The 26886-nt window shown below is 42.7% G+C and overlaps 1 protein-coding gene across 2 annotated transcripts in view; it reads right to left on the bottom strand.

Annotated features, from left to right (window-relative positions):
- KHDRBS3 (KH RNA binding domain containing, signal transduction associated 3) overlaps positions 1-26886 on the bottom strand; it is a 189769-nt gene that overhangs the window by 84449 nt on the left and 78434 nt on the right. For both annotated transcript variants that reach the window (XR_006212771.1, XM_042972650.1), the window contains exons 3-5: positions 19266-19382; positions 13844-13990; positions 1504-1643 (exon numbers count right to left, since the gene is read on the bottom strand). Coding sequence is in view for 1 of the 2 variants with exons in the window: in XM_042972650.1 (XP_042828584.1) it covers positions 1504-1643; positions 13844-13990; positions 19266-19382 (404 nt within the window). In the remaining variant the exon portion in view is untranslated. The remainder of the gene's footprint in view (positions 1-1503; positions 1644-13843; positions 13991-19265; positions 19383-26886) is intronic.

The following is a 26886-nucleotide window of genomic DNA, read 5'->3' as shown; positions in this document are numbered from 1 at the left end:
TCTGCTGTTTAAAGCCACCATGTCTGGAGTAATTCATCACAGCTACCACAGGAAGCTAATACAGCAAGGACGGACAGCTGCCCCTTGAACATGGGTTCCAACTGTGTGGATCCACTGACGTGTGGATTTTTTCAACAAATAATACATTTACACTACTACTGTTGTCTCTTCCTCATGAATTTCTTAACAACGTTTGCTTTTATCTAGCTTATTTTATTGTAAGAATACAGTATTTAATACATATACAAAATACGTGTTAATCAACTGTGCTGTCGTTACGGCTTCGCAGCCAACAGTGAGCTATTAGGAGTTAAGTTTTCAGGGAGTCAGAAGTTATACATGGAGTTTTGACTATGCGAGGGATCAGTGCCCTTATCCCCCACATTGGTCAAGGGTCAACTGTAATTTCTTATGATATGAAGTAAATTTAATGATAGAAGAAATGAAAACGAAAGGGATTTACCACTTATTGAACACCCGCATAAATTATCTCATTAAACCATCAACAGCAATCCCATTATTATAAGCCTTTTCTTATAGAGAAAACCCACTTGGCACCGTGAACAGATCTGTTTATTTCACACTGCAATAACGCCTATTTGTAATTGCGCTCATTGACCAGGGCCTGATCAACAACACTCAAATAAAAAGACTGATTTTTTATTGTCTCAAATTAACTTGGAGACATAAAAGAATGCTACTTTAAATTATTTCATGCACAATTCTATCTGAAAAAAAAATATATATATATTTCAACCAGTGAAACCAATATATATATATATATATATATATATATATATATATATATATATATTTCAACCAGTGAAAAATCTGTGTCACTTCTTCTTTTGGGTAAAAAATTAAAAATAATTCTCAAATAAATCTGAGACAGCCATTTCTCAATACATGGTTATGTTTAAATTGTTTCATGAATTCACTGGGCATTTTCATATTAAAAAGTCATCAATCCAGAGACAAAAAAAAAAAAAAAATTCTGTGTGTGTGGACCAACTCGGGAGTTTTCAGATACCACAGGCCATTCCAGTGAATAAAATGACAAGCTCATGGACACCCCACTTGGTGCCTGACATTGTGCTCCACACTGGAGATGTGGCAATGAACCAGCCTAATCTTGTATTCCATGGGGAAAGCCCTTGCTTCCATTATCTCAATTTGCATTATCAGTGTTATTACTTTAAAATAAGATTCTTTTTAAACAATCAAAAACTTAATGTTAGAGTGATAAATAAACTTGTCTATACAGTCATCAGCCGGTAAGTAGTAGAGGTTATGTTTAAACCCAGGAATATCTCAGTTCAAACAAAGGGAATCCCCTCAATATGACATCATAATGTCTGAATATATCCTTAAAGGCTCTGTACTGATACACTGATAGAGCGGTTTGACTATTAATTAAAAAAAAAAAAAAAAAAAAGATTAAAACGGTTGCCATGGTATCCAATTCTAACAACGAGAAAAGTAAAGTCAATTAATTGCACCGACCTGGTTACTGCTGGGGCTGGTACACCTCTTGTACGCAAGGTGGGTTTTCCTCGAACAACTGGGACGTCCGCGTTTTCTGAACCACCATTCAAATACGTCAACTCTTGGAGCTGTGCTTGCCTGATTTCATCATTATAGTCCTACACAGAAGACAGAAGACAACATAATTCACCTCATGTGAAAAATACAAACGTACTTAGGACCAGAAAAATAACAATATTTAATAGAAAAAAAAAAAGGCAAGGAAAATAGCTGACTTCATAAGATTTGAGTTTGTTGAAATGAAAACGCATCAATCAATTGTAAAAAAGGAAAAAAAAAAACAAACCAGAAAACAAAAAACCCCAGCAATTTCCCCAAGCTAAAATTTTCTACAGTCAGCCATTACTCCTTGTGTGGGGCATACTTTCCAAGTGAGATATTTATAATAAAATTAAGATACCATATACAGACAGACACGTGGCACTGTTATTTACAACTCAATTCAACTCATAGTTACTGAGCATCTGTGAAGTGCAAACTAACAAAACCAGAGAAGCAAGCCAGGGTCTCTGCAGCCAATGAGCTTACACTCTAACAAAGGAGGAAGGCATATATACAACATGATAGCTTTACTACAATTAAGAGCCACATGTACACATTCTTTTTGTACAATTCCATTTGGATATTATACTAGAAAAAGGCACCATTTTCAAAACTGAATACATTTTATACTTGGAGGCTTGCTCTTCTTTGTCTTACAGTATTCTCTAAATATTCATCTGAGGAACCCTGGGAGCGATCCCTGATTCCTCCTTTCCTTAATACCTCCAACTCCATTCAACAGTCATCAGGAAAGACATGTAATAAATAAAGTCATCTGTTTCACAACAGAAAGGAAGTTCGGTCTAAATGGTCAAAAAGGAAAGGCATCTAACTTAAGCTGTGGTAGTAAGAGTAGGTTCTCCATAAGATGTGTCATCTAAGTATGAGTGTGAACTAATGACCAGAGGAGGGGCTAGAAAATACTCTAGATGGGAGGAAAAAATCGTATTTTAAGACCCTAAGAAATGGTGTGTAGGGAACTGGAAGAAGTGCTACATGGCTGAAATATAAAAACAACTTGGGGGGGGGGCGGGTAGTGTACAGGGAGGCTGGTCTCAACATGGAGTAGAAAGCAGAAACCAAATTCAACAAAACCTCAAGTCATTTTAAGTATAACTTTAAAGGTTTAGGACTAAGGGTACTAAAAAGCATTTAACAGTTCTAAGGAGGAGAGTTGCATACCTAGATTTGTGTTTTAGAAATAATTATGATCATGTATGCCAACAAATTAGGTAACGAAGATGACACCGTGACATGGATGGATCCTAAAAAGTCGCAAATTACCAAAACTGACTCAAGAAGAAACAGAAAATTGGAACAGATAAGAAAAGAGACTAAATTAGTACTGGATAAATAAATGTCTTGCAAATTTGAAGGCCCATAAGACTTCAATGGTGAATTCCACAAACAATTAATGGTAATCCTTTACAAACTTCCAAAAAAATTAAAGAGGAGGGAGCACTCCCTCACTCTTCCTACAAAGCCAGTATTGTCCGGGTACCAACACAGACAAAGACGTTACAAAAAAAGAAACCTATAGATGAATATTCTGATGAATATAGATGTGGAGGCTCTCAAAAAATTACAAAGCCAAATCCAGCAGTATAAACAAGATAAAAGGGAGGACTATACATAAGAACCAAGTAAAACATACTAGAATTACTATTTTGGTTTAATACCTAAAAATCAGCTAATGTAATACCATAAGAAAAGAATGAAACAAACAAACAAAAAAAACGATCATTTTAATACAGAGAAAAAACATTTGAGAGAAGAATCCAATACATTTTAATGATAGAAACACTCAACAAACTATAAAAAACCCACAGTTAACATTATAGTTAATAATAAAAAACTAAAAGAATCATCCTAAAATGAAGACCAAGACAATCTACTGTCACCACATCTATCCAACATTGTACTCGAGATTCTAGACAGGACAACTATGTAAAAAAAAAAAAAGTAATAGTGCTCAGATTGAAAGGGAAGAACTAAAACCATCTTTGTTCATATATGGTATGGCATAATCCTATGCAAAGAAAATCACAAAGAATCCACAAAAGCATTATTAGAGTCAATAATTGTGTTTCACAAGGCTGCAGGATATAAGATCAATATACAAAATCAATTTTATTTCTTTCCACTAACAATGAACACCACAAAAATAAAATTAAGAAAATTCCATTTAGAGTAGCATCATAAAGAATAACATACTCGGGAATAAATTAACAAAATAAGAGCAACATTTATATACTGAAAACTACAAAATATTGTTGGGAGAAAATTTTTAAAATCTAAGTAAATGGAAAGATATCCAATATTCATGGCTAGATGGACAATATTCCTACTCTGCTTTCCCACCTCCCGAATTGATCTACAGAATCAAGGAAAACCCTCTCAAAAATCCCAGCTGGTTTCTTTACTAAAACTTATATATGAAAATCCAAGGGACCTAGTATAGCCAAAACAATTATAAGAAAGAATAACAAAGTTGGAAGACTGATTATGTTCCCACATCAAAACTTCCTACAAAGCTACAGAAATAAAGACTGTGTAGGGGCGCCTGGGTGGCTCAGTCGGTTAAGCATCCGACTTCGGCTCAGGTCATGATCTCATGGTTTGTGAGTTCGAGCCCCGCGTCAGGCTCTGTGCAGATGGCTCACAGCCTGAAGCCTGCTTCGGATTCTGTGTTTCCCTCTCTCTCTGCCCCTCCCCTCTTGTTCATGCTATGTCTCTCAATAATAAATAAAACATTAAAAAAAAAAGGCTGTGTAGTACTTACTGGCTCAAAGGGTAGACATAAAGATCAATAAAATAGAATTGAGAGCCCAGACATAAATTACTATAGATTGATGTTCAAATAGTCTCTTTAAACAAAGGGTATTGTAGTGACTGAGAGAACACTGAAGAAAATGGAAGCCTTACACCTTGTTGGTGGCAGTGAAAATGGTCCAGGCACTTGGGAAAATCAGTCATCAGTGTCCCAAAACTGTTAAACACAGTTACCAAGTGACCTAACAACTCCACTCCTAGGTAATACCCAAGAAAGTGAGACTATACGTCCACCCAAAAATGTGTACGTGAATGTTCACATCAGCATTATTTATAATAGCCAAGAAACAGAAATAACCCCAAAGTCCTTGACTAATAAACGGACATATAACACACAAATAAAACACGGTACATCCATACAATGGAATATCATCCAGCAATGACAAATCAACTGAATGAACCTTAAAAACAGTATGCTAAATGAAAGAAGGCAGGACAAAAGACCATACATTTTGTGCTATTGTACACAAAATGTCAAAAACTGGCAAACCCACAGAGGTGGATTAATGGTGGCACGTGACAGAATGAGGAATGGCAGGGGACAGGAATGGGGAGTGTTTGTTCATGGGGACGCGTTTGCTCTGGGGGATGATGAAAATCTAAAACAGATAGTGGTGATGGCTGTGTAACTATGGAGGCACTATAATCCAGTCAACTGTATACCTTAAACGGGTGAATTGTATGGGATGTGAATTATATCTCCATAAAGGCTGTGCAAAAAAGCAAAAAGTAAATTAGTGGTTGCCCAGAGAGGGAGGAGAATGGGGCGTCACTGCTGCTCGTTACAAGGTTTGCTTGGGGGGGTCATAAAAATGGTCTTAGGTTAAAGTGACAGTTGCAGAACTCTGTGAATATACTAAAAGCTACTGAATTGTTTATAGGAGTGAATTTTATGCTATGTGATTTATACCTCCATAAAGATATTAAATGGAAAAAAAAAAAACACCACACACTAGAGGCAGAAGTTCCAGATGGAAGCTCATAATTCCAGTACGTGGTATAGACAACCTGGAGTAGGGACGCGGCAGAAAGAATGAGGAGAAGTAGATCTGGTGTTATTTATAATGGTTAATTTTATTAGAAATGGTAACATCCTAGATGAGGGGGTATATAAGCAAAGTCAAGACCGTCAAGGGGCATCTGGAAAATAATGGTAAGTAACAGTGGAACATGCTGTAATCAGTTTTGCACAGGCTGAATCTGCAATGGCCCACGACACACTAAAACTGAGATGTCCCATAGCAATCAGACATAAAAACGAGAAATTTAAAAGTTAAAGATACGGATATAGACGTGAACAAGCGAGGGTTACTCAGGCCCTACACAGCACCGAGAAGGGCCTGTCGTCAAGGCGGGCTCTTTCTTGGCAGGCCCCTGGCAGGTGACCTCTACGCCCACAGAGGGGACTGCCTGCGAAGAGGGCTTCTGTATGCCTAAGGCTTGATGCCGTGCTGCACCAGTCTGGCCAGATAAGCCTGCCCTGGCAGTGTGGTTAGTGGGGAACCTTCGTCTTGGCTCAGGAAGTGGGGTGGTGAGCAGCCGAGGTCAGGTGCATAGGTACGGTACGTGCACGTGACTGATCTCCAGTAAAAGCCCTGCACGCTGTGGCTCAGGAGAGCCTCACTGGATGGGAACACTTCACAGGTGTTGTCACACATCACTGCTGGGAATGTTAAACGTGTCCTTGTGTCCCTCTGCACTGCACAGGGACACCTGGAAACCAGGGCCATACTCTTCTTGGTCTTTGCCCCGTGCTCCTCTTCTCGTTGCTGATTTTGGTCTGTATCTTTTGGTTGAAATAAACCACACTCACAGTATATAACACACTGTCTGAGTCCTGTGAGTCCTTCTAGAGAATTACTGAGTTTGAAGGTGGTAGTGGGGACCTCTAGCACAAGAATTCCTCTGTATACAAATGTCAGCCATAGGCAGGATTGCTTGGGGCACATTCCTGGAGCGAGAGAAGGGCTCTGGGCATCAACATAAACTAATAGAAGAAAACCTGCACAGGGGAGACCGAAAAGGGGTGGCAGGAATTTGAGAAGGAAACGGAGGTGATCGGAGCATGAAAGCCCCAGGATTCGGTGCTGCATTCACATTCTGTCAAGCAGCCACGTACCAATTCCATGGGATTCACTAACAACAAAGGCAACACGGACTTCAGAAATAGTACTTCTGGTGAAGGGTAGAGCCGGAATCCATCTCGGGGGAATGAAGAGTGGGAGTAAGCAAGTCACAGCCACAGTGCAGGCAGGAGGGTTTTCCAGCTGTGTGGCTCCACAAAGAGGAAGAGAAAGGACTGCAGTCTGAGCGAGGAAGGGAGGATCTTATGATAGAAGAAACCAGCATTTCTGAGCGTGAATAAAAGATTCAGGTGCAATAGTTTCCTGAATTATTTAGAATTAAAAACATGAAATATACTCAGTACGTTTGTAAAAAATATGCTATCTTCTCCTTACTTTTCAAAAGCAGAAATGACTTGAAACTTGAGGTAGAAGGCATCGTGCAATAAGAAAAATAGCATGAACAACAATCAAAAAAGGAGGTCAAAAGGAAGCTGAAGCAATAATAAGCAAACACTTGCAGAGGAGGAGGAAGGGAAGAAAAATGACAAATTCAACTCGCCGAGCTGCGGGAATGACTAAGATCAGGAGTCTAGATTTTACTGTACCTATGGATTCTTTCTCTAACTTATTTAGGGTATTAGGATCTCAAAAGAGTCATTCGAATCTATCATTATTTCAACCTGTCTATAACAAGCCTATTAATATGTTCCTTACCATTTTACTAAAAATGTGTGAAGATTAATAAATTATTTGTAAAGCACATTCTAAATAAAATGTGCTACATAATGGTAAATATCTGCCCTGTTGAAAAGTGCTAGGAGGTGTGATACAAAATTGTCTGTGGCTCAAAAACAGATTCATGGGAAAGAACATAAAATCCAAAAATGCCATTAAAAATTTAAAAAGGAAACAAAATTACTCTAAGCGAAGTTATTTGATTACAACGGTGCCACAAAAATGGGAATGAAAGCCCATTTTAAACATGATCTTTGTAGGGGCGCCTGGGTGGCTCAGTCAGCATCTCCAATAAGTGTCTGACTTTGGCTCAGGTCATGATCTTGCAATTCGTGGGTTGGAGCCCCACGTCAGGCTCTGTGCTGACAACTCAGATCCCGGAGCCTGCTTTGAGTTCTGTGTCTCCCTCTCTCTCTGCACCTCCTCCGCTCACACTCTGTCTCTCTCTCTCTCTCTCTCTCAAAGATAAATAAACATTAAAAAAAAAATAAAACATAATCTTTGTAAAACTACATTTTCAAGAAGACAAACAGTATAGTTGGAAAAAAATGATGGGAGTCTGAGTCAACACACCTGCGTTAAGTCTGAATTTCACCAACTGGACTCACCAGCTTTGTGATTTTAGACAACTTTTATTTTTTTATTTTATTTTTTTTTAATTTTTTTTAACGTTTATTTATTTTTGAGACAGAGAGAGACAGAGCATGAATGGGGGAGGGTCAGAGAGAGAGAGAGACACAGAATCTGAAACAGGCCCCGGGCTCTGAGCTGTCAGCACAGAGCCCGACGCGGGGCTCGAACTCACAGACCGTGGGATCATGACCCGAGCTGAAGTCAGACGCTCAACCGACTGAGCCACCCAGGCGCCCCTTAGACAACTTTTAAAAACTTTAGGGGACTGCTTCTTTCAGACAAAACTACTGATAAAGTCACTGTAGTTATAATTTTCTTGGTCTTTAAAATAACGATTTAAAAAAATGATTAAAAAAATTTTTTTTAATTGTTATTTATTTTTGAGAGAGAAACAGAGTGTGAGCAGGGGAGGGGCAGAGAGAGAGGGAGACACAGATTCCGAAGCAGGCTCCAGGCTCCGAGCTATCAGCGCAGAGCCCGACGCGAGGCTCGAACTCACGAAACGCAAGATGATGACCCGAGCCGAAGTCGGACGCTCAACCGACTCAGCCACCCTGGCGCCCCCCAAAAATGATGATTTTAAATCAGGAGGGAAACCAAGTCACATGTGCCAGCTTACAGACTAAGTAACTCTACATTTTAAACTAGTCATTAGTAAATTATCGTTTTAATTCCCTATCAGGAAAGTGACACTACTGTAGCATTAATTCAAACATGGGCATCAATTGTGAAGAGTGGAAAAGTGATTAGAATTCTAATTACATAGGTGTAAATGGGATTTTTCTGTCCAGTAAGTTTAGAACATATTTAAATGTGTTAGCCTAGAGAATGAGAACAAAGGTTTTAAATGTAATTATTAAAAATAATTTACTGCAATTTAGTGGATTCCCGGTCAGGAATGTTCTCTTCAGATATATTTGCCCCAAATATGCCAATGATTATGCCAAAGAGTAATCCTAGGATCAGTGTTTGTATTATACTCTATAAGAAATAGCATAAATGTTCATTATTTGAGGACTGATCAAATAAATTTTAGAACATGCGTATGACGAAATATTATGCAGACGTTAAAAAGAATGGAGGGAGACGTTGCACATGCTCATATGGTCAGAGGTCCAAAATAATGTAAGATTAAAAAAATAAATAAATGTAATGAGAGAGGAGGGACTTTTAGCACAGCCAAACAAAGAGCTTGGCAAAGCCATTCCATAAAAAGCAACAACAAAAGCTGACCACACATGTAAAAGCAACCACTTCAGAACCATGGGAACTGACTGAAGTTATATAATAAATTAAAAATACAAGAAACGTATTCGTGTCAGGCACGAAGAGTGGGAGTCTGTGGCATTTTGTGTGGGGATGCTACCCGCCCCCCTCCCCAGCCCAGGTGACGTGTCGGTACCACTGTGGGGAAAGACACGAAGACCAACAGTTTGCTGCAGGGGAAGCTCCCTTAATTTGGAAGAAGGTATGAAAAACTCCCATGCCCAGGAGCACTGTCAGTATCAGTAGCCATTTTGGTAGCAAATAAATAGAAGGCCAGTGAATCAGCAAGCCTAATACTCAGGTTCTGGGTGGGGCAAGTGGCAGCCTGGCAGACTAGCCAGAAACGTAGCAGCCTTGGAGAGCCTGGGTACGCTCCCCGCGATTCTCTGCTGAATGGAGGTTAAGCACATGTACAGCAGAGAAGGGAGAGAGCTTAACACTCTCCACACATCCTTCCCTGACGGTGAGTCTGTACACCTGGCAAAGGAGGGAGAGGGATTAACACCTCGGTCACAAGTGAAGCACAGACCAGGGAAGATAGGACGATGGACCGCCCTGTGGGTGCACCCCCACAATTTTATCAGCAGGCGGCAGAAGCCTTACTAACACAGGTGTGTGAGCACAGCCTCTAAGTAATCACTGGCTGATGTCTGAGACATGTGGCCATACAGGACACGCCCAGCAGGCCAGGCTTAAAAGTAAAAGTGAGAAGTAAAAAAATTAACAAAGCTGTAAGCCACGAAGTAGACAGACTCTGCAGATTTAGTCCAACTAAATTACTAAAGAAACAAACAGACAACAACTTGCGACAACAAAGCTTGAAGGATAAAATGAGTCGGAATGTAAATGTGCTATAATATGCTACCTGAAATGCGGAGTTTTCAACAAAAAAGCTGGGAGACATGCAAAGAAACATGAAAACATGACAGGAAGGAAGGAAGGAAGGAAGGAAGGAAGGAAGGAAGGAAGGACGGACGGACAGGCAGTCAAGATATAGTAAGAAACTATCTTGGAGAGGGCCCAGATGTTGGAAAAAAAAAAAAAAAAAAGATTTAGAAAAAAAGAAAAAGAAAGTACAACAACAACGATAATGAAAAATTAACCAAAGGAGCGCAACAATAGAGTTGAGATGACAAAAGAATGGGTCAGCCAACTTGAAGATAAGCCAATTAAAATGATCCAGTTAGGAACACAGAGAAGAAAGGATGAAGGGAAAGGAGACTCAGAGAAATGCGGGGCACCATCAAGTGGACCAACATACAACCAATGGGAGCCCAGGGCCTGAGGGGAGCAGAGGAGAAAGAAAAAAGAGAAAAAAAATCTCAAGAAACAATGGCTGAAAATGTCCCACATTTGAAGAAAAACATGTACCTATGGCTTCACAAAGCTTAACAAGCAAGGAAGATAAGCATACACAACCATTGTCAAATTAATGGAAATGAAAGACAAAGCCTTGGCAGCAGCAAGAGAAAAACAACAGATCACGTACATTAGCAACAAAATCATGAATGCCCTTCTCACCAAAAATGATGAGGGCCAGAAAACAGCAGACTGGCCTTCTGTGACTGGAAAGAAAAAACTGTCAACCAGGAATTATACACACTATCTTTCAGAGGGTGGGCGAAATAAGGACATTCTGAGAAAAACAAAACCAGTTTTTTGGTTAGCAGGTCTCAGTTACAAGAAAGGCTAAAGGCAGTCCTTTGGGCTGAAAAGAGGTAGCACCATATGGTAACTCTACCCACAGAAAGAAAAAGGGAGCCGAAATGGTAAATGTGTGGGTTAATACAAAGATTATAAGAATACGGTACTACAAGCCAATATCCGCCATGATTATAGATGACAAGATCCTTAACAAGCTATTGTAAATCAATTCTAGCAACATGTAATTTCAGTGGGATCTCACCTAGTAATGCAAGGTTGGCATAACATCTGGATATCAACTAATGCAATACACTAGTATTAACAACAACAACAACAACAAATACTCATTCAGGATAAAGCCTCTCAACACCTAGGGACAGAAGAGAACGTCTTCAACAAGATACAGGGCAGCGATGAAATTTACAGCTAACATCAGACTTAATGGTGAAAACTCAAAGCACCAAGAAAGAGGTCTATCTTCACGACTCCTACTCAACAAAGCACTCAAAGTTCTAGTCAGTGTAACAAGGGAAAAATAAAATAAAAAAATGAATTTTAATTTCATTAAAATCCGAAAAGAAGAGGTAAAATTTATTACAGATAACAGGACTCTGCATATAGAAAATCCTAATGATTCCATAAAAATGAAACAACACACTGGAACTAATGGTTCGGCAAAGTTACAAGACCCAAGATCAGTGTATATAAGTCAACTGCATTTCTATAACCTAGGATCACTGAAAATGAAATTTTAAAAACTGCATTCACAATAGCATCAAAAAGTGTACAATACTTAGGAGTAAATTTAATAAAAGAAGTATATATATGACTAGTACCTTGAAAACTATGAAACACTGCTGAAAGAAATGAAAAAAATAATCTGTTAAGTAGAGACACTTCATATTTGTGGACTGGAAAACTAAATATTGTTAAGATGGAAATAATCCCCAAATTGAGCTACAGATTCAATCTTCTATCAAAACCCCGGGAGGCTTCTGTGTGGAAATTGATAAGCTGATTCTGAAATAGATGTTGAAATGCACAGAAGCCAAAATAACTAAAACAATTTTGAAGTAGAACTTTTTCTTTGTAAAAAAATCAACAACCTGGATTTCAAATCAAAGTACTAGAAGGCTAAAGTAATTAAGGGCATGACACCGGCATTAGGACAGGCATATACATCAATGGAACAGAACCGAGAATCCAGAAACAAATCCACACATTTACGTTCGATCGACTTTCAACAATGGTGTTGCTGTTCAACAGGAAAAGAATTGTCTTTTCATCGTATGGTGCTGGGACAACTGGCCATCTATATAAAAAATGATAAACCTACATTCTACCTTCCCACCACACAAACTTAAAATCGATCGCAGACTTGGGGCACCTGTGTGGTTCAGCGGGTTAAGCATCTGACTCTAGGTTTTCGCTCAGTTCATGATCTCATGGTTTACGGGCTCAAGCCCCACACCATGCTCTGCACTGACAGCATGGAGCCCTGCTTGGGATTCCCTCTCTCCCTCTCTCTCTCTCTCCCCCCACCCCCCGCCTTCTCCCCCTCTTGCATGTGCATTCACTCCTTTTCTCTAAAAAAAAAAAAAAACTTAACGATAATAGACTTAAATGACACATACTATATACTAATACTATACTATGCTAATACTAATACTATAAAAGCTAGTAGCTACTTTTACAGCTACTATAAAAGATTAGGGAGAAAACAGCAGAAAATCTTTGTAACTGGGGGTTAGGCAAAGAGTTCTCCTGGCCAGCCTAGATTCAAGGACAGAGAAACCATGTCTTGGTGGAGGAGTGCAAAGGGGACAGGGTGGGAGGCCCTGTGGCAGCCCACGTGGCTAGATCAACACCCCCTAAGACTGATCACTAAGACATTAAATTTACCTCTCCTTAGTCAGTCTTGTCAGAGTGCCAATGTTTACATGGGTATCTGATTCTTATCAAACTCTCCCATTAGACAGACTCCACAGGGGCAGAGAAAAGAATGTCTTTTATTAGTTTCCATGTATCTACCACATAGAAAGCACTCAAAATCTTTGTTTTTAAACTAAATGAATAAATGTATCATCATATTGGCTTGAGGGAACAAAGGGAAGCTTAAACATTTTCAGCTCCCAAGTAAAATGACTTAATACAATCCCACGTCTTGGCTTTTCCAAGGCAATCGTGATTGACAATATCCTTTCCTTGTAAATTCAACAGTTTTCTTCACAGATAATATAGTCATGATACATATGCTACAGTATGTAAAGTCAATCTACTAGACCAACCTGGGATTGCTGAAGACAGTCTTACCCCAGGCAGCTGTTTGGCAGATGTGACAGCTTCTCTAAATAAATTGTCTAAAGAGGCAAAATGTTCAATGTTTTAGTTTTTTAATCTAGAACATGCAAGTTATACAGAAGACCTAAATTAACTTTCATAATGGAAGTAGGGATACACTCTCTTTAAATAATCACATTCTTAGCAACGTCAAAGTGTCTGGAAAGGGTTAAAAATAGACACGCAATTGTTCCATCAACAAAGCACAAAACACCTGGCAGAAGCCAGCCAACTACCTCCACGGTGTCCTTCTTCTCTGGGCTTCTGACACTTTGGTCTGTCGTTACGTGTACCTTGCGGTACTGAAATCCTCGGCTTACGTTTCTCTCTTCTACGCTATGTGTTCCTGGAGGGTAGGGACTGCTTTTATTCATGCCTCTGGCCCGAAACCACACACGGTGCTTGGTGCCATGGAAGGCACTAATGCATCCGTGTGGGAGAACAGTGGATCCGTAGGTGATTTTAACATCACGAAGAAGCTTAGGACGTGGGAGCCCCCAAAGGTGAACTGGCAAGGGTGCTCTTCACCCTTCTTGGCCGTGCAGCCTTCCCGGTGCAACCTAATCTCTTTAAAAATCCCTCGCCTCGATATAAAGAAAGAAAACTGCCAACCGATTCACAGGGACCCTTTCGACAAATGAAGTGCTGTGCAAATAACAATTACTAGAAGAGTTACCAGGGATGAAAATAAAGAAAGGACTTCAAAGGACAAATTAACTATCAGGGTGAACCGTACTAACAGGAATGAGGAACTTTTTGATTTCCTCCAGTGCGTGTCCCATCCGGGCATATGCTTCTGCTGGTGGAGCGAACACTTCGATGAGAACGTGGAGGTCGTCGTTGAGGTGAAAGTATTTTGCTTCCCCACTCTTCCTCAACTCTTCTTCCTGAAGAAAGAAAAACCATGCTTAAAAGCGTGTCTGTATAAGAAAAGGAGAAGAAACACTATGTAGAGCTTATCTGGCATGAGGCTGTCACAGAAGAGTCACTCAACAGCAAGCGGCACTACCCCAAGGATGGAGGCTTGAGATACAAATCTGACCCTGCCATTCCCGCAGGGAATTACGAAAACACCCGGACTTCCTGCTGCTGCTGGAGAAGTCTCAGCTCCTGCCTCTGCCGGGAAGGACACCTGTGTCCCCCCCAGCTCGACGCCCTCCAGGCGCCCTCAGACCCCTGGCCGGACTGGCTGATCTCCTCCGCTCCCTCTACGCTGATTACCCCCAGTGCCCGTAGTGTGGCCACAAAGCACTTCCGCCATCAAAGTGTCTGACATAACCTATTCTTTACTTGACTCTTTTCTAATTTCCCTCACGGAAGGTGGTCACAGCGGAGCAAACACCACGACCGTCTTCTCTGGTGCTCGTCCCTGGTCTAGAAAAGTACTCAGTACACAGCAGACACTCAGCGAGTATCTTCAATGACGAGATAAACATTATCTCATTTCTATGTTCGCTCGTGACCGTCTTCTCTGGTGTTCACTCCCTGGTCTAGAAAAGTGTCTGGCACACAGCAGACATTCAGCGAGTCTTTTCAATGAAGAGGTAAACATCATTTCATTTCTATGTTCATTTGTTCATTCACATATTCATTCAAAAAAGCATTTCTACACGCCAGGCACTATATGTGAAGATAAAAACGAATAAAATAAATGAAAGATCTTATTACGTGATTTTATGATATGCGTTAAAAAAAAAAAACAACTTTGTTTTTATTTGTTTACATAATGAAACTCAGGGGGGAAATTAGGAGGAAAAAAACCCCAGATCAGAATGGGACAAGTGATTTTCGCCCATGATCTCCTAACTAGCATTCATTAGAGTGGCAAAGGACAGAATCTGGGACTTTTAAAAGTCTTTGTTTCCAACATTCAAATGAGACAGATTGAGATGAGTACGTACCTACATCTAGAGTGATTTCCCAAACGGGGGAAACCTTGCTAGCACCTCCAAAACACCAGCCCCACATGAAAGGGAACCCTAGGACTCCTGGCAACAACACCTTTTAATTCCACCACGAGCTAAGAGGTCAAAGAGGCACAAACACCCTTGACCTCACCACTTAAGGCTTCAACTTCTGTTACTTAACTAATTTGCTCTCTTACAAAGAAAAGAGAGATCTACATATGTAATATGAAAAGGGCACGGGGTTTTGAGTCAGATACACCACAATCCTAGCCGTGCCAGCCACAGCCCAACGGCAGGCCATCTGTTCTAATCAGAACATTGGCCATCGCTTCATCTGATACTCTGCCTTTCACAGCTGAAGGTTTAAAAATCGAATTATATGTTCAAAGTTCACTTTTGGAAGCATAAACTAGAGAATTAAACATTTCTTACCCATTCTACGATGGGCTCCAATTAATGATGATAATGACAGGCTGTCACTGTGACTCACGGTGAAGCACTGTCATCGCTACAGCGGAAGTAAACTGCAACAGCAGAGCTTTCTTATCCTAACCCGCCGTCGCACATCTCCACAGAGCGAGAAGCTTTACCAGATTCTTCCCTGGGTTCATAAGGACTGGCAACATGGTGTGCGGGGAAGAACACAGACTTCGTTTGGACTCCTGCATTCGAATCCCAAATCCAACATTTACCCCGTAACTTTGGGCAGGTTACTTTATCATCGCGAAGCGGTGATTTTAAGCGGGGAATAAGAGTATCAACGGCTCGTAGGGTTGTTGTGGTAAGAAAGGAGTTATTAGAATAGTAATGAGGAGTTACTGGCAATATGATGGAGTGGTAATAAAAAAAGGAGTCTCACGTTTAAGGACACAAAAAGTCCTTACAATGAGGCGTAGTACATCAGAAAGACTCAAACAATGAACATAGCATCAATCATTCTATCATTCTATAATGCGGATGGGAAGGGCAAAACAGCCGGCATGTCTGGCACAAACTGAAGGCTCCACAGACCACACGTTATAGTGATTGTTATGCTACCAACCCAGCTGATAAAAGGGCGTAACGACTCCCATAATTTCATCCATGTAGAAAACACAAGAATAAAATGAATTATGGTCTCGTTAGAATTTAGACAGTGAACACTTTGAAAAGCTACAAGATTTTAACATTAAGTAATGGAAATCTCTGCAGCAATCCACATTATTTATTAACTGAGAATTTCTGCAGGCTGAGAGGCTCAACAGAAGCCAGCGCCCCAGAGTTCAGGCCGTGAGGACCGACTGCAGGACGGCAGGCGGGACCCCAGTAAGTCCCCATCGTGTAGAAATCATCGCTCGTGGTCACGTCAGTGAAACGCCTTGAAGGTGTAACCGATGGCCGTGCGTGTGCACGGCAGGACGAGCAAGGCAGTGGGGTGGGGCGCAACAGGCTATTGTTCACTGTACTGAAGAATTTTAAAAAGAGAGTGACAGACTCCAGACTTGACATTAGGAGTTCGAGGCTCAAAGAGCCAGCGGCAGCCTGGAGGGTGTCACCGCTCACGGCCGAAGGCCGGCGGAGGCCCCACACGGAAGCACAGTTGAGGCCCGTGTGCCGCGGAAGGACGACGCACACGGCCCGGCCATCTCTCGTGTGGGATTTAGGAAAATGTCTGGAGAGCAGTGAAGACCTGAGAATTGGACCGGCAACATCAGAGAGGATCCAGACAACCCCGGGTTTTCGAGGGTCACAGCCCCGCTGAACCTTCGGCACTGGCGGAAGCCAGTCTGCTGGAGCTCTTCCTACCCTGTTTCGAGTAGCCGAGGTCGTTCCGTGAAAGGAGAGGACAATCCTCAGGCTTTGTCACCGTTCCTCAGGATGACCTCCTGGCCCATGATCCCTGCCTGGCCCGGGGATGCAGAGAACAAGAGAGCTCGCGGTAAATGGCAACATCCCCTTGCGTGCACGCGACGCTCCCTCCCCGTCTTGCCAACGAGGATCGGGGGCCTTTTACTAGAGTGACTGCACACCGAGAAGAGGTACCCGGCGGCCCGAGGGTTAACGAACCTGACTCTGAGCCAACGCTGCTCAACTGAAGGCCGATGATGAGGGTGGAGAGTGGGGTCCGTGGGGTCAAGAGATAAAGGACTTCTGAGCCCGCCGCTTGGCAGCAGGCTTAATGGGCTGTGAACCTACAATGTACTCCACTTCCCCAGTTCCGGGGTGTCCTGAGGGAATGGAAATGACCAGCCACTTACAGAATCTCTATATTGATTCTCAGACCCATGTGGTCAAGGACAGAGAAAGGAGGGATTAGTGAAGGGCTGGTAAGTGGCCTAGGAAAGAAGCCTCAACAGGTAAGAGAACCGAGTGCCCCATGCAATGCAGAGCAGACACTCAGTGACCAGGGAGCCAAAGGGACTAACTGTAGATGTCAAAGCACCTCATTCCCCGCCCACCCCAGTGCTACTCAAGGGACTCCAATAAGGGGTCTGTGGTGAGAGAGAGGGAGAGATTAGATATTACTTCACAACACAGACTCCTCTGGAAAAGATTCCTGGCTACTGCACTGCCGAGTGTCTGCTGTGCCAACGGCAGAGAGAGCCCTTAAAATGACACCATAATCTGGACAGACCACCAAGCCCAGATAGCAAGCTGATAGTATTTAGGACCCCTTTCATTAAACGGATAGCCAGGCACTTGCTATTACTTGGACATAGGATCTAACCAAAGACTTGCCTTCCCTGCTTCCCTCCTACCTGTAAAACTGTCCGTGGACGCCCTGATCACGGCCACCGTAAGCCATAAAATGTTACTTCTGACCAAAAAAACCCTCCCTTAACAGCAAACAAAATAAGCAGTACAATGTAGATGAATTTCCCTGGGCATATCACGTACCTCATGACCGGATGGCCTTACTGAAGACCTCATTAACGTATCAGCAAGGATTGGGTATTTTCGTACAAGATACACAGAATTTCTAACCAACTGACCAAAATATGGTTCCCTTTCCTCCACCCAGAACAGATGAGTCAGGGAATCAAAGGAACATCATCTGAGACAGCAATGCTTAGTGAGTAGTTAACCTAACCTGGCCCATACCAGAATCATTTCAAACCCCGCCCCCTGAAAATTCATTTTGAGGTTCTACCCTCCAAAGAGGCTGTATGGGAATCTTTATATTTAACAGCATCCCATGTGTGTCTGATACACAGCCATGTTTTAATCAAATAATTCAATAAGCTTCCTTGATTAACTCACATAATACACTCAGGTTCCCTAAATCTCAGGTTTTCTACACATAAAACAAGAAAAATATTATGTACCTTCCATCATTTTTGCAGGGAGAACACGGAGTAACGCCTGTAACATGTTTCACAGACTGCCTGACTCACAAGCAGATGGCAGCTATTTTTTCTTATAAAAGCCTTTGTTTCGATGGACTTTTGTGTGGGGGGGCTGGATTTTGTGTAAATAACTTTCTTGTCGGACACAATCATCGTCTGACCTTTTATGGTAAGTGACCACTAAATGCGGACTTGGTTTTCAGTAATGTCAATCTTTTCACCACGACAGAACAACAAAACGGTAACAGAGAACACTGTCAGGGATAGCACGGCACGAAACGTGAATGCTTCTTTCAAAGGTGGTATATTTGAGAAAGTGATCGATAAAAACAACTCCATTAACTTTAACTTCTTAAAAAAGGAGGAGGTTAGTGTGAATACATCCAAGGAGAACAACTGTGTGTTGGAACGCTAAGCCATTATTAAAGCGTCTAAAATCCACTTGAACCCAGTAAAACATAAAGGGTATCAAATGAAGGGCAAAAAGGGCAAATAAAGGTGTATACTTTATGAACTCAACCATGTGAAATACAAGCTTACAAAAAAGGCCCAAAGGGACTCATCTAAAATGCCATCGGTGGCCCCGAGACCACAGATAACTCTGATTTCTCTTCATGGGCATTTCAGTCTCACTGATCCGTCTACCAGGTGTTGTATCTACAATCAAAACCACAGGTATTGCTACTTCATTTTACAAATGAATGTGATAGTTACAGACGTACGTGTAAGACACTGCATGTTCTGAAACTGGCCCGAGTGACTCCATTTTCGGCTACATCCCAGACTCACCGCCTTCTACAACGTTTCCATATAACTTCATTTAAGATCCTAGCTAGCTTTTATATAATTTGCATTAATACAATGGATACTCTAAAGGTGGATTATACAACCTGTCTTCAAAAGCAGCCATTGTCTACAACGAATGTTACCTTTGCCTTGTCTCGCATGGAACCTTTTCCAAGGATGGACATTTTTGTCAAGGTTTCTTCTTGTAAGCGCTTCAGAGAATTGCCACGGGGACCCAAAAGTTTCCCCACAAAGTTGAACTAGGAGAAAACAAACAAACCAAATTTGTAAGTCATATCTGAAAGTAATTTATTTTTATTTATTTTATTTTTTTTATTTATTTTTGGGACAGAGAGAGACAGAGCATGAACGGGGGAGGGGCAGAGAGAGAGGGAGACACAGATTCGGAAACAGGCTCCAGGCTCCGAGCCATCAGCCCAGAGCCTGATGCGGGGCTCGAACTCACGGACCGCGAGATCGTGACCTGGCTGAAGTCGGACGCTTAACCGACTGCGCCATCCAGGCGCCCCTGAAAGTAATTTATTAATCTTGAACGTCAGGAAACACGACAGTACACTGCACATTACTAATTAACGCCAGATATTTAAGTTCCTACTATATGCATCACACTGTAATGTTTTTCACAAACCCCATAAAATGGGGTTAAAAACTGTAAAGTAAAAACCAATCATTTCAGTGATGGCTAGATTTCACAAATTATAAATGAAGCTAGTTCCCAGAATTCCTAAGTTGTTGTCCTGACACTTTCAGTAGGCAACTGACATGAAGCACAAACAGTGCTAGCGTGAGGATGTGGGTGGGAAAGAGGTAATGTGCACTGGGCTGGTCATTATGGAGCATCTGGGTCCTTCCACCTGGTCAGTCAACCAGGGAGTGCACTGGCCTAGATGAGTTCTCAAGCAGTCAGTGGCTCACAAAGCTTTATGACAAAATTCATCTAACTCTTCTATTTTTTTTAACATTTATTTATTTTTGAGAGACAGAGCGTGACCAGGGGAGGGACAGAGAGACGGAGACACAGAATCAGAAGCGGGCTCCAGGCTCCAAGCTGTCAGCACAGAGCCCGATGCGGGGCTCAAACCCACGAACTGTGAGATCATGACCTGAGCAAAAGTTGGATGCTTAACCAACGGAGCCACCCAAGTGCCCCAACATCTAACTCTTCTAAAACAACTAGCTTTAGAAATGTTGACAAAATATTTAGTCTAGATTCTACGGGGTTCTTTATTTAACAGGCAGCGTAGAAGTGAATTCATTAATGGCATAGATTCTGAGGCTACACTGTCGTCCTTTTAAGACATGGTTTTTCCATTTACCAGCTGAGTAACCCGGCTAGTAACTGCATTACCTAATCTCTCTGTACCTTGGATTCCTCATCTACAAAATGAGAATGGCAAATGACAACACAACCCACCCTCATAAGGCCGTTAGGAGGATTAAATGGGTCCATATAAAAAAACCAGAACAATGCTTAACACATAATAGATAATAAATATATCTTGAATGAAAGGGTATTTCATGAATGAAAGGATATTATTAGGAATTTCACACAACTGTTAAAAGCGTTACTATAATTAAGTTGTGAATATTTCTTGTTCCCAAAAGGAAAAGTCAGCCCTACTGACTAGGCGATCTTTGGCAAGATTGCGGATTACAAACTTAATCAGCTGCTGCTTTGGTATCAGCTCTGGTCCACAATCTATGCCACTGCTGTGCTGTTGCTGTTTTTAAAAGACAATTGTTCCTCCATTTCTCTATGGAAAGTGAAGTAATATTCTTAAAATACGAGCTTTTAAAAAATCAAGATGGTATTTTTTCCTTGCTCACTTTTATTAGTCTTCAATGAAAACTCAAATAACTACAGTATTTTTAACCTTCAAATTAAATACTTTTTTTTAAAATTTAAAGTCAATTACTTTTTAAAAAATAGAAATGATACAGAGTTAAAAATGTCAAATAATACAACGTAGGAAAAGATCAGTGTCTCCACCCACGGATCCCTACCTTATTTCTTGGTTCCCCATTTGCTCTGCTTTATCTTTCTGGAAATTCTTATGTGTCTATCGGGATCTCCTGGTTTGGAACTCTAAATTTCTCTCTTATTCTTCCTCCTTCTCTTTCACCTTCTCTCTCTCTCTTTTACTTTCTGGGAGATTTAAGTATATTTCCTACATATCTATTGATTTTTTCATTTTTGCTATCAAACGTTTAACTACTAATAGCATTTTCTTATATTTGTTCCTTTTTAACAGCATTTTAAAAATATTTTATGTAATTGATACAAATTCTTATCTTTCTGAGGATTTTAATGCAGTGCCCCCTTCCCCCAACTTGGAGCTTATAGCATCTGCTGCTTCCAATAGATTCATGTTTTGCGAATTGGTCTCTTCCTACATTATCGGCTTTCCTCAAGTGACCAGTAATCCCCCCTGCTGCCTGGTCTTAAAAATTTAAGGTTGCAGCTCAAAAACGTTACCTGGACACCCTGGAACTCCCTGATCTCCCAGGAGGAGGTATCAGCCTGGCTGCTGGAATGTTGGGATTCCCACTATGAGCTACACACACTTTTATTTAAGGGAAATAATGCCCTCATTTTCCAGTGTGGCATCTCTAGCCCTCAGTTGAATCCATCTGGGTCTCAGAGCCCAGAGTTTCTTTATTCAACCCCTTCAGGAAATCTCTAGTCTGCTCTAGGTTAAGAAGGCAGATGCCTGGCTTCATAAGCTGGGAAGAGCATCCAGTGGTCTAACTACTACTTCCTTTTTTAAATTTTATTTCTAGAGAAAGAGCATGTGCCAGCAGGGGAGGGTGCGGAGGGAGAGAGAAAGAGAGAATCTCCAGCAAGCCCCACCTCGGCACGGAGCCGGATGTGGGGCTCAATCCCATAACCCTGGGATCGTGACATGAGCCGAAATCGAGAATCAGATGCCCAACCAGACTGAGCCCCCCAAGTGCCCCTAACCACTTCTCACATAAGCTCTGAACCAAGTCTCCACTTCAGTTCTGCCCCTAAATCCACCTTCTCAGTAACTGGCATCTAGGATTCCGGAGTTTTCTCAAGGTGTTCCCACACCACTGACCAAATTTCTGGGACACTTTCTCTGGCCCTGTGAGCTTGGATTCTTCTTTCTCTGCTCTCCTAAGTCATTACCATTTGTCCATTTATTCTGCAGCCACTGAAATCTCACTCCAGTCATTGGCCTATTGTTGCCTCGCCCTTCCATTCTTGTCTTTGAGGATCTGTGCCTTTTTACTTCATTTACATTCATTTTGGCAGGTTTCAAGGATGGCATGAGAATAAATTTGTGGTCAAACAGCCATATTTGCATCATGTCTTTAGTAGTTAAATATTTCCCCATTAATAAAAACTAAGAGGCCTTAGAAATCATCCAGTCCAAACATCTAATTTTATACTGAGAAAACTGAAGCCCACAGAATGGTAGGATTTATTCAAGGTCACTTGTAAACCATAAAAACACAGGCCTCTACACACAGAGGAAAAACGTTTTTATGATTTTATATGCCTTCAGGAGTTTCTTTCTCCATTTAACTTCTATTAGTCTTTCCTTCACAAAAAGTACATAAATGAGTACTTTGGCAAGCGGAAGATTTTCACCGACCTCTCTGTTCAAGCATGTATTGTGCAGGAGTTATGTGTCCCAGGTCAGGTCCCCCTCACGGGTGTCGGACTTCATCCACAACACAGGGACCTTCCGACCCACCGGCGGTGCCGGTCATATGAATGAAATACGGAAACGTATAAAAAATCACCTAACAGAGCAACCAATAGATGGCGCGTATCCTATGCCAAATGGGTAAGGAATAAATGGATGAATTCAGCCACTATGAACATACATAATTTTACGTGAACAACACCCACCGGCTACTGCACACCGACTACCCTCCGACGGCAATGCATACTGAACCGGCACGGCCGTGCCCAGGTCTGCGGCTGAGAACTGAGAGCGCGGACCCTCAGCGTCCTTAATGCTGACTCACAACGACGGCAGTACGCTCGGTTGCTCGGTCGGGTTCTCAACCCGATTGCATCACCTTCCCGGGAGAATCTGGAAATACTTAGCATGTTTGCTTGTCACGCTGACTGCAGGTCACTCCTGGCACTTAGTGGGCAAAAGCCAAGACTATCACACATCAGAAACGGAGGGGACTGCCCTTCACAATGAAGGAGTGTCCTGTGTAAAATGTCAACCGTGTCCCTACTGAGAAACACCGCTGGGGAGAGGAGCCACCGACTCCGGTCCCTCTCTACATCTTGGGCTTAAAGCCCTTGCTGCTCCTTCTTGCGATAACACGATCGGTTCCTCCGTGGATTCTCTAAGGTGCCATCATGTCCTTCAACAAACCAAACCAACAAACCATAAGCCACCCAGGTGGGTACCCAACAAGACAAGGCCTCAGCGATGCATGGGCTGTGAAAGCCTCTTGCATCCTTCAGACAACACGAATGGTACAGGAGTTGGGGAGCACGGCTGTCTCAAGTGCCCAAGTTCTAGGACACGCTGGTGCTCCCAGGCCACAGCCTTCTGAAGCAGCGGGGCGCCCTCTTACCGGCAGTGTGGCCACGGCAGTTCCTTAGCCTTCCCAGTCCCCAGTGTCACCATATTTGCCCCAGTGGAGGCTGCAGCAATGAAGGGTTATCAGGAAGATTAAAGCACATCAGATAAGTGTGCCCCGAGGATGCCGAATTTAACCAGCCCCCATGCTCCTAAAACAGTGATGATGAGGACAGCCTGGGGCCCTTTCCCAGTCCTGGGAACGGCTCCCTGCAGAGTTCTTCCTCCTCAGGGGATTTAGATAAGGCCTGTAGATGATTCCCTGTTCACCTAAGAGCAAGCCGACCCAGACCCTGGACCTTCCCATCCTTTGCCTCACAAAAGATTGGCCAACCTGTCTGTCCCCACTGACCAGTCAGAAAACGTCCTCTCACCTCACCTGATCAAACTTCAAAGAAGTTCTCATTTTCCTCACGCCCCTAAATGTGACCCACAGGCAACCTGGGCCAGCACACAATCCCTGAAGGTCCCCCCACTTCCAGGCACCAGCCTCAGGGTGACCGTTCTCTGACCTAGTGTCCCATCACGCTGTCGCCACACCCTCCTGGCCTTGGGCCCGGCTCCCCTTGTGCCCGCTGACTGCTAGGTCGCTGACAGATCTCAGGAGGCTCAGAGCCCCTGCTATTACAAGTCCCCCTTCCTGGTCTTCTAATAATAATTTTTTAATGTTTATTTATTTTTGAGAGAGAGAGAGAGAGATCATGAGTGGGAGAGGGGTAGAGAGGGGGAGATGGACGATCCAAAGCAGGCTCTGCACAGACAGCACTGAGCCCGATGGGGGGCTCAAACTCATGACCTGCAAGATCATGACTTAAAAGCCAAAGTTGGACACTTACCCGAATGAGTCACCCAGGTGCTCCATAATAACACTTTCATTTTGTTTAATGTTTATTTATTTTTGAGAGAGAGCAAATGGAGAAGGGGCAGAGAGAGAGGGAGACACAGAATCCGAAGCAGGGTTCAGGCTCCAAGCTGTCAGCACAGAGCCCAACATGGGGCTTGAACCCACGAAGGGCGAGATCATGGCCTGAGCCGAAGTCGGACACTCAACTGACTGAGCCACCCAGGCGCCCCCCAATAATGCTTTCAAATAAAATCTTTCCTTAACCTAAGTCAGGATTTGTTTTCTGATAACCGGATTTGTAAATGAGAACTTAATACATTTTAACTGTCATTTTTTATTAATAATTTCATCTGTCCACAGATTTGAATAAGAGGTGAAAGTATTATTTCCAAGATCAATTGGCATCAATTCCAGATGCCAATTAGTACAGAACTATATTATACTCCAAATTTTATAACTGTAAATAGGAAACTTTGTGCAAACGATTACAAAGGATAAACCAACACAGAATAAGTATATTTGAGTTTCACTGCATAATGTGTAAGATCCCGTAATGATGTTCTTTGTTGGAAAAGACCAAATGTTTTTCTGAACTAGCTTTAATTGACTTAAACTATATTTGTGACAGGACACTGCTCCTTGGGGAACAATTACACATAAGCTGTCATTTCATAAACAACTAAGCCTCAAGAACATGTCACGGTCTCCATTAAAAGGTTCCCTTAATTGGGTGCTCATCAAAAAGTTGGTTAGTCCAACAAAGGGATGTTTTATTGACCTCCAACTGCACACTAAAACTGAACTTGTAACCTCTGCCAACATAGCCTCAAACGTTATCTTCCAGAGCTCCCCAGCCCAGTAAACGGCCCTGCCGTCAGCGCCCTGACTCAAGCCAGAAACTTCCGCGAGGGCAATGAGGAGACCTTTTGTGCTCACTGGTCTACCACCTGTGCAGAGAGAGCATTTAATAAATGGATTCATTATATCTAACAATTTCACCTCCCTGGGTCCCTTACACCTGTCTATTTTTCTGCAGACGCCACAAACTCCCAGCCGAGGCCACCGTCATCGCCCACTGTGCCCGCTACGGAAGCCTTTCTCCGTGTCAACCTCGATATCCTAAATCAGCACAGCGCTCTTCACACAAAGGTCACTTTGGGACACTCTCAGTAAAACACAACTCCCAACAACCTTCTGAATGAAGTCCCGATGTCCCGATGCTGCTGAGAAAAGCCCCTCCTGACCCAGCTCTTGCCCACCTCTCTGGCTTCTCCACTTCCCTACTCTTGACTTCTGCCAGTCTGGATTTTGTGCGGTTTCTCGAAACTACCACATCCCAAGAACTACCCATTTCGGCTCAGATGGGAGAGCTGGAAAGAACGAACGAACATCACTCTTGCCCTCAAAACCCGAAGAAAGCTGGACAGAATGCAAGTTAATGCTGAAGTCCCAGGGCAAACACCAACCACACCCAGGGCAGGGTACAGGCACCTGCTGGGGAGAGACTCGAGGGCCTGCTTATCTGGGGCGGCTCGCACCAGAAAAGGAAGCCCTGAAGGCCACAGAATTAGAGCTGACACTTTGTTAAAGGTCTTCCGGGCAGGAACTCAACACTCACACCCCCAGCCTCCACGGGCCCACAGGGGGATCAGGGAAAGACTCAGCAGCCACCGCTGAGATCTGCTCAGACCCACACCCTCATCTGCAGGAGCAAAGACAACAAAGCCACTCACTCACCCCCCCCCTTTTTTTTTTAATACTTAAAGATCAACAAAACATGCAGTTAGGTCGGCGTCTGCCCTCCGTACTGTCATTACTGCTGCAACACTGGTGAAGTGGCCAACTTGCTCTAGGTGGAGAGTGGAAAACCCAGGAGATGACGAGCCGTCCATGCTGAGTTTCAGGTTTCAGCAGCGGCAGCCAGGTGACAGACAAGTGCAACTTACACGCAGACCACCGTATCTACTAACTGCCAGGAAGCGTCCACGGAGCCCCTGGTGTTCACGGTGGGCTGGCCTGTGATGGTTACAGGGAAGTGGTGTCCTGTGCAAGGACATGGGGACAGAGGACTTCCTGTAACATGAACAGTAAGTGCAAAGGCCCTTGAATTCGAAGGCACTTCCAAGAACAAGGAGCTGGGAGCCTGGGGGAGCAGAGCTAGTCTGGGCTGGGAAGTCAGACACAGGGTAAAAAAGACGGGCATCCAGCGGGCCTTGGAGGCCCTAAGAGTCTGGATTTAATTTTAAGTTCAGAATGTAAATGCAATCTGGGTGGTTTCATTTTCAGTCTGTATTCTGGTCACTGCTTAACTGTTCCCTACTGATA

This window comes from Panthera tigris, chromosome F2, assembly GCF_018350195.1.
Source record: "Panthera tigris isolate Pti1 chromosome F2, P.tigris_Pti1_mat1.1, whole genome shotgun sequence".
Classification (NCBI taxonomy): domain Eukaryota; kingdom Metazoa; phylum Chordata; class Mammalia; order Carnivora; family Felidae; genus Panthera; species Panthera tigris.
Note: the sequence above shows the minus strand (reverse complement) of the source record. Positions and strands in the feature narration are given on the sequence as shown.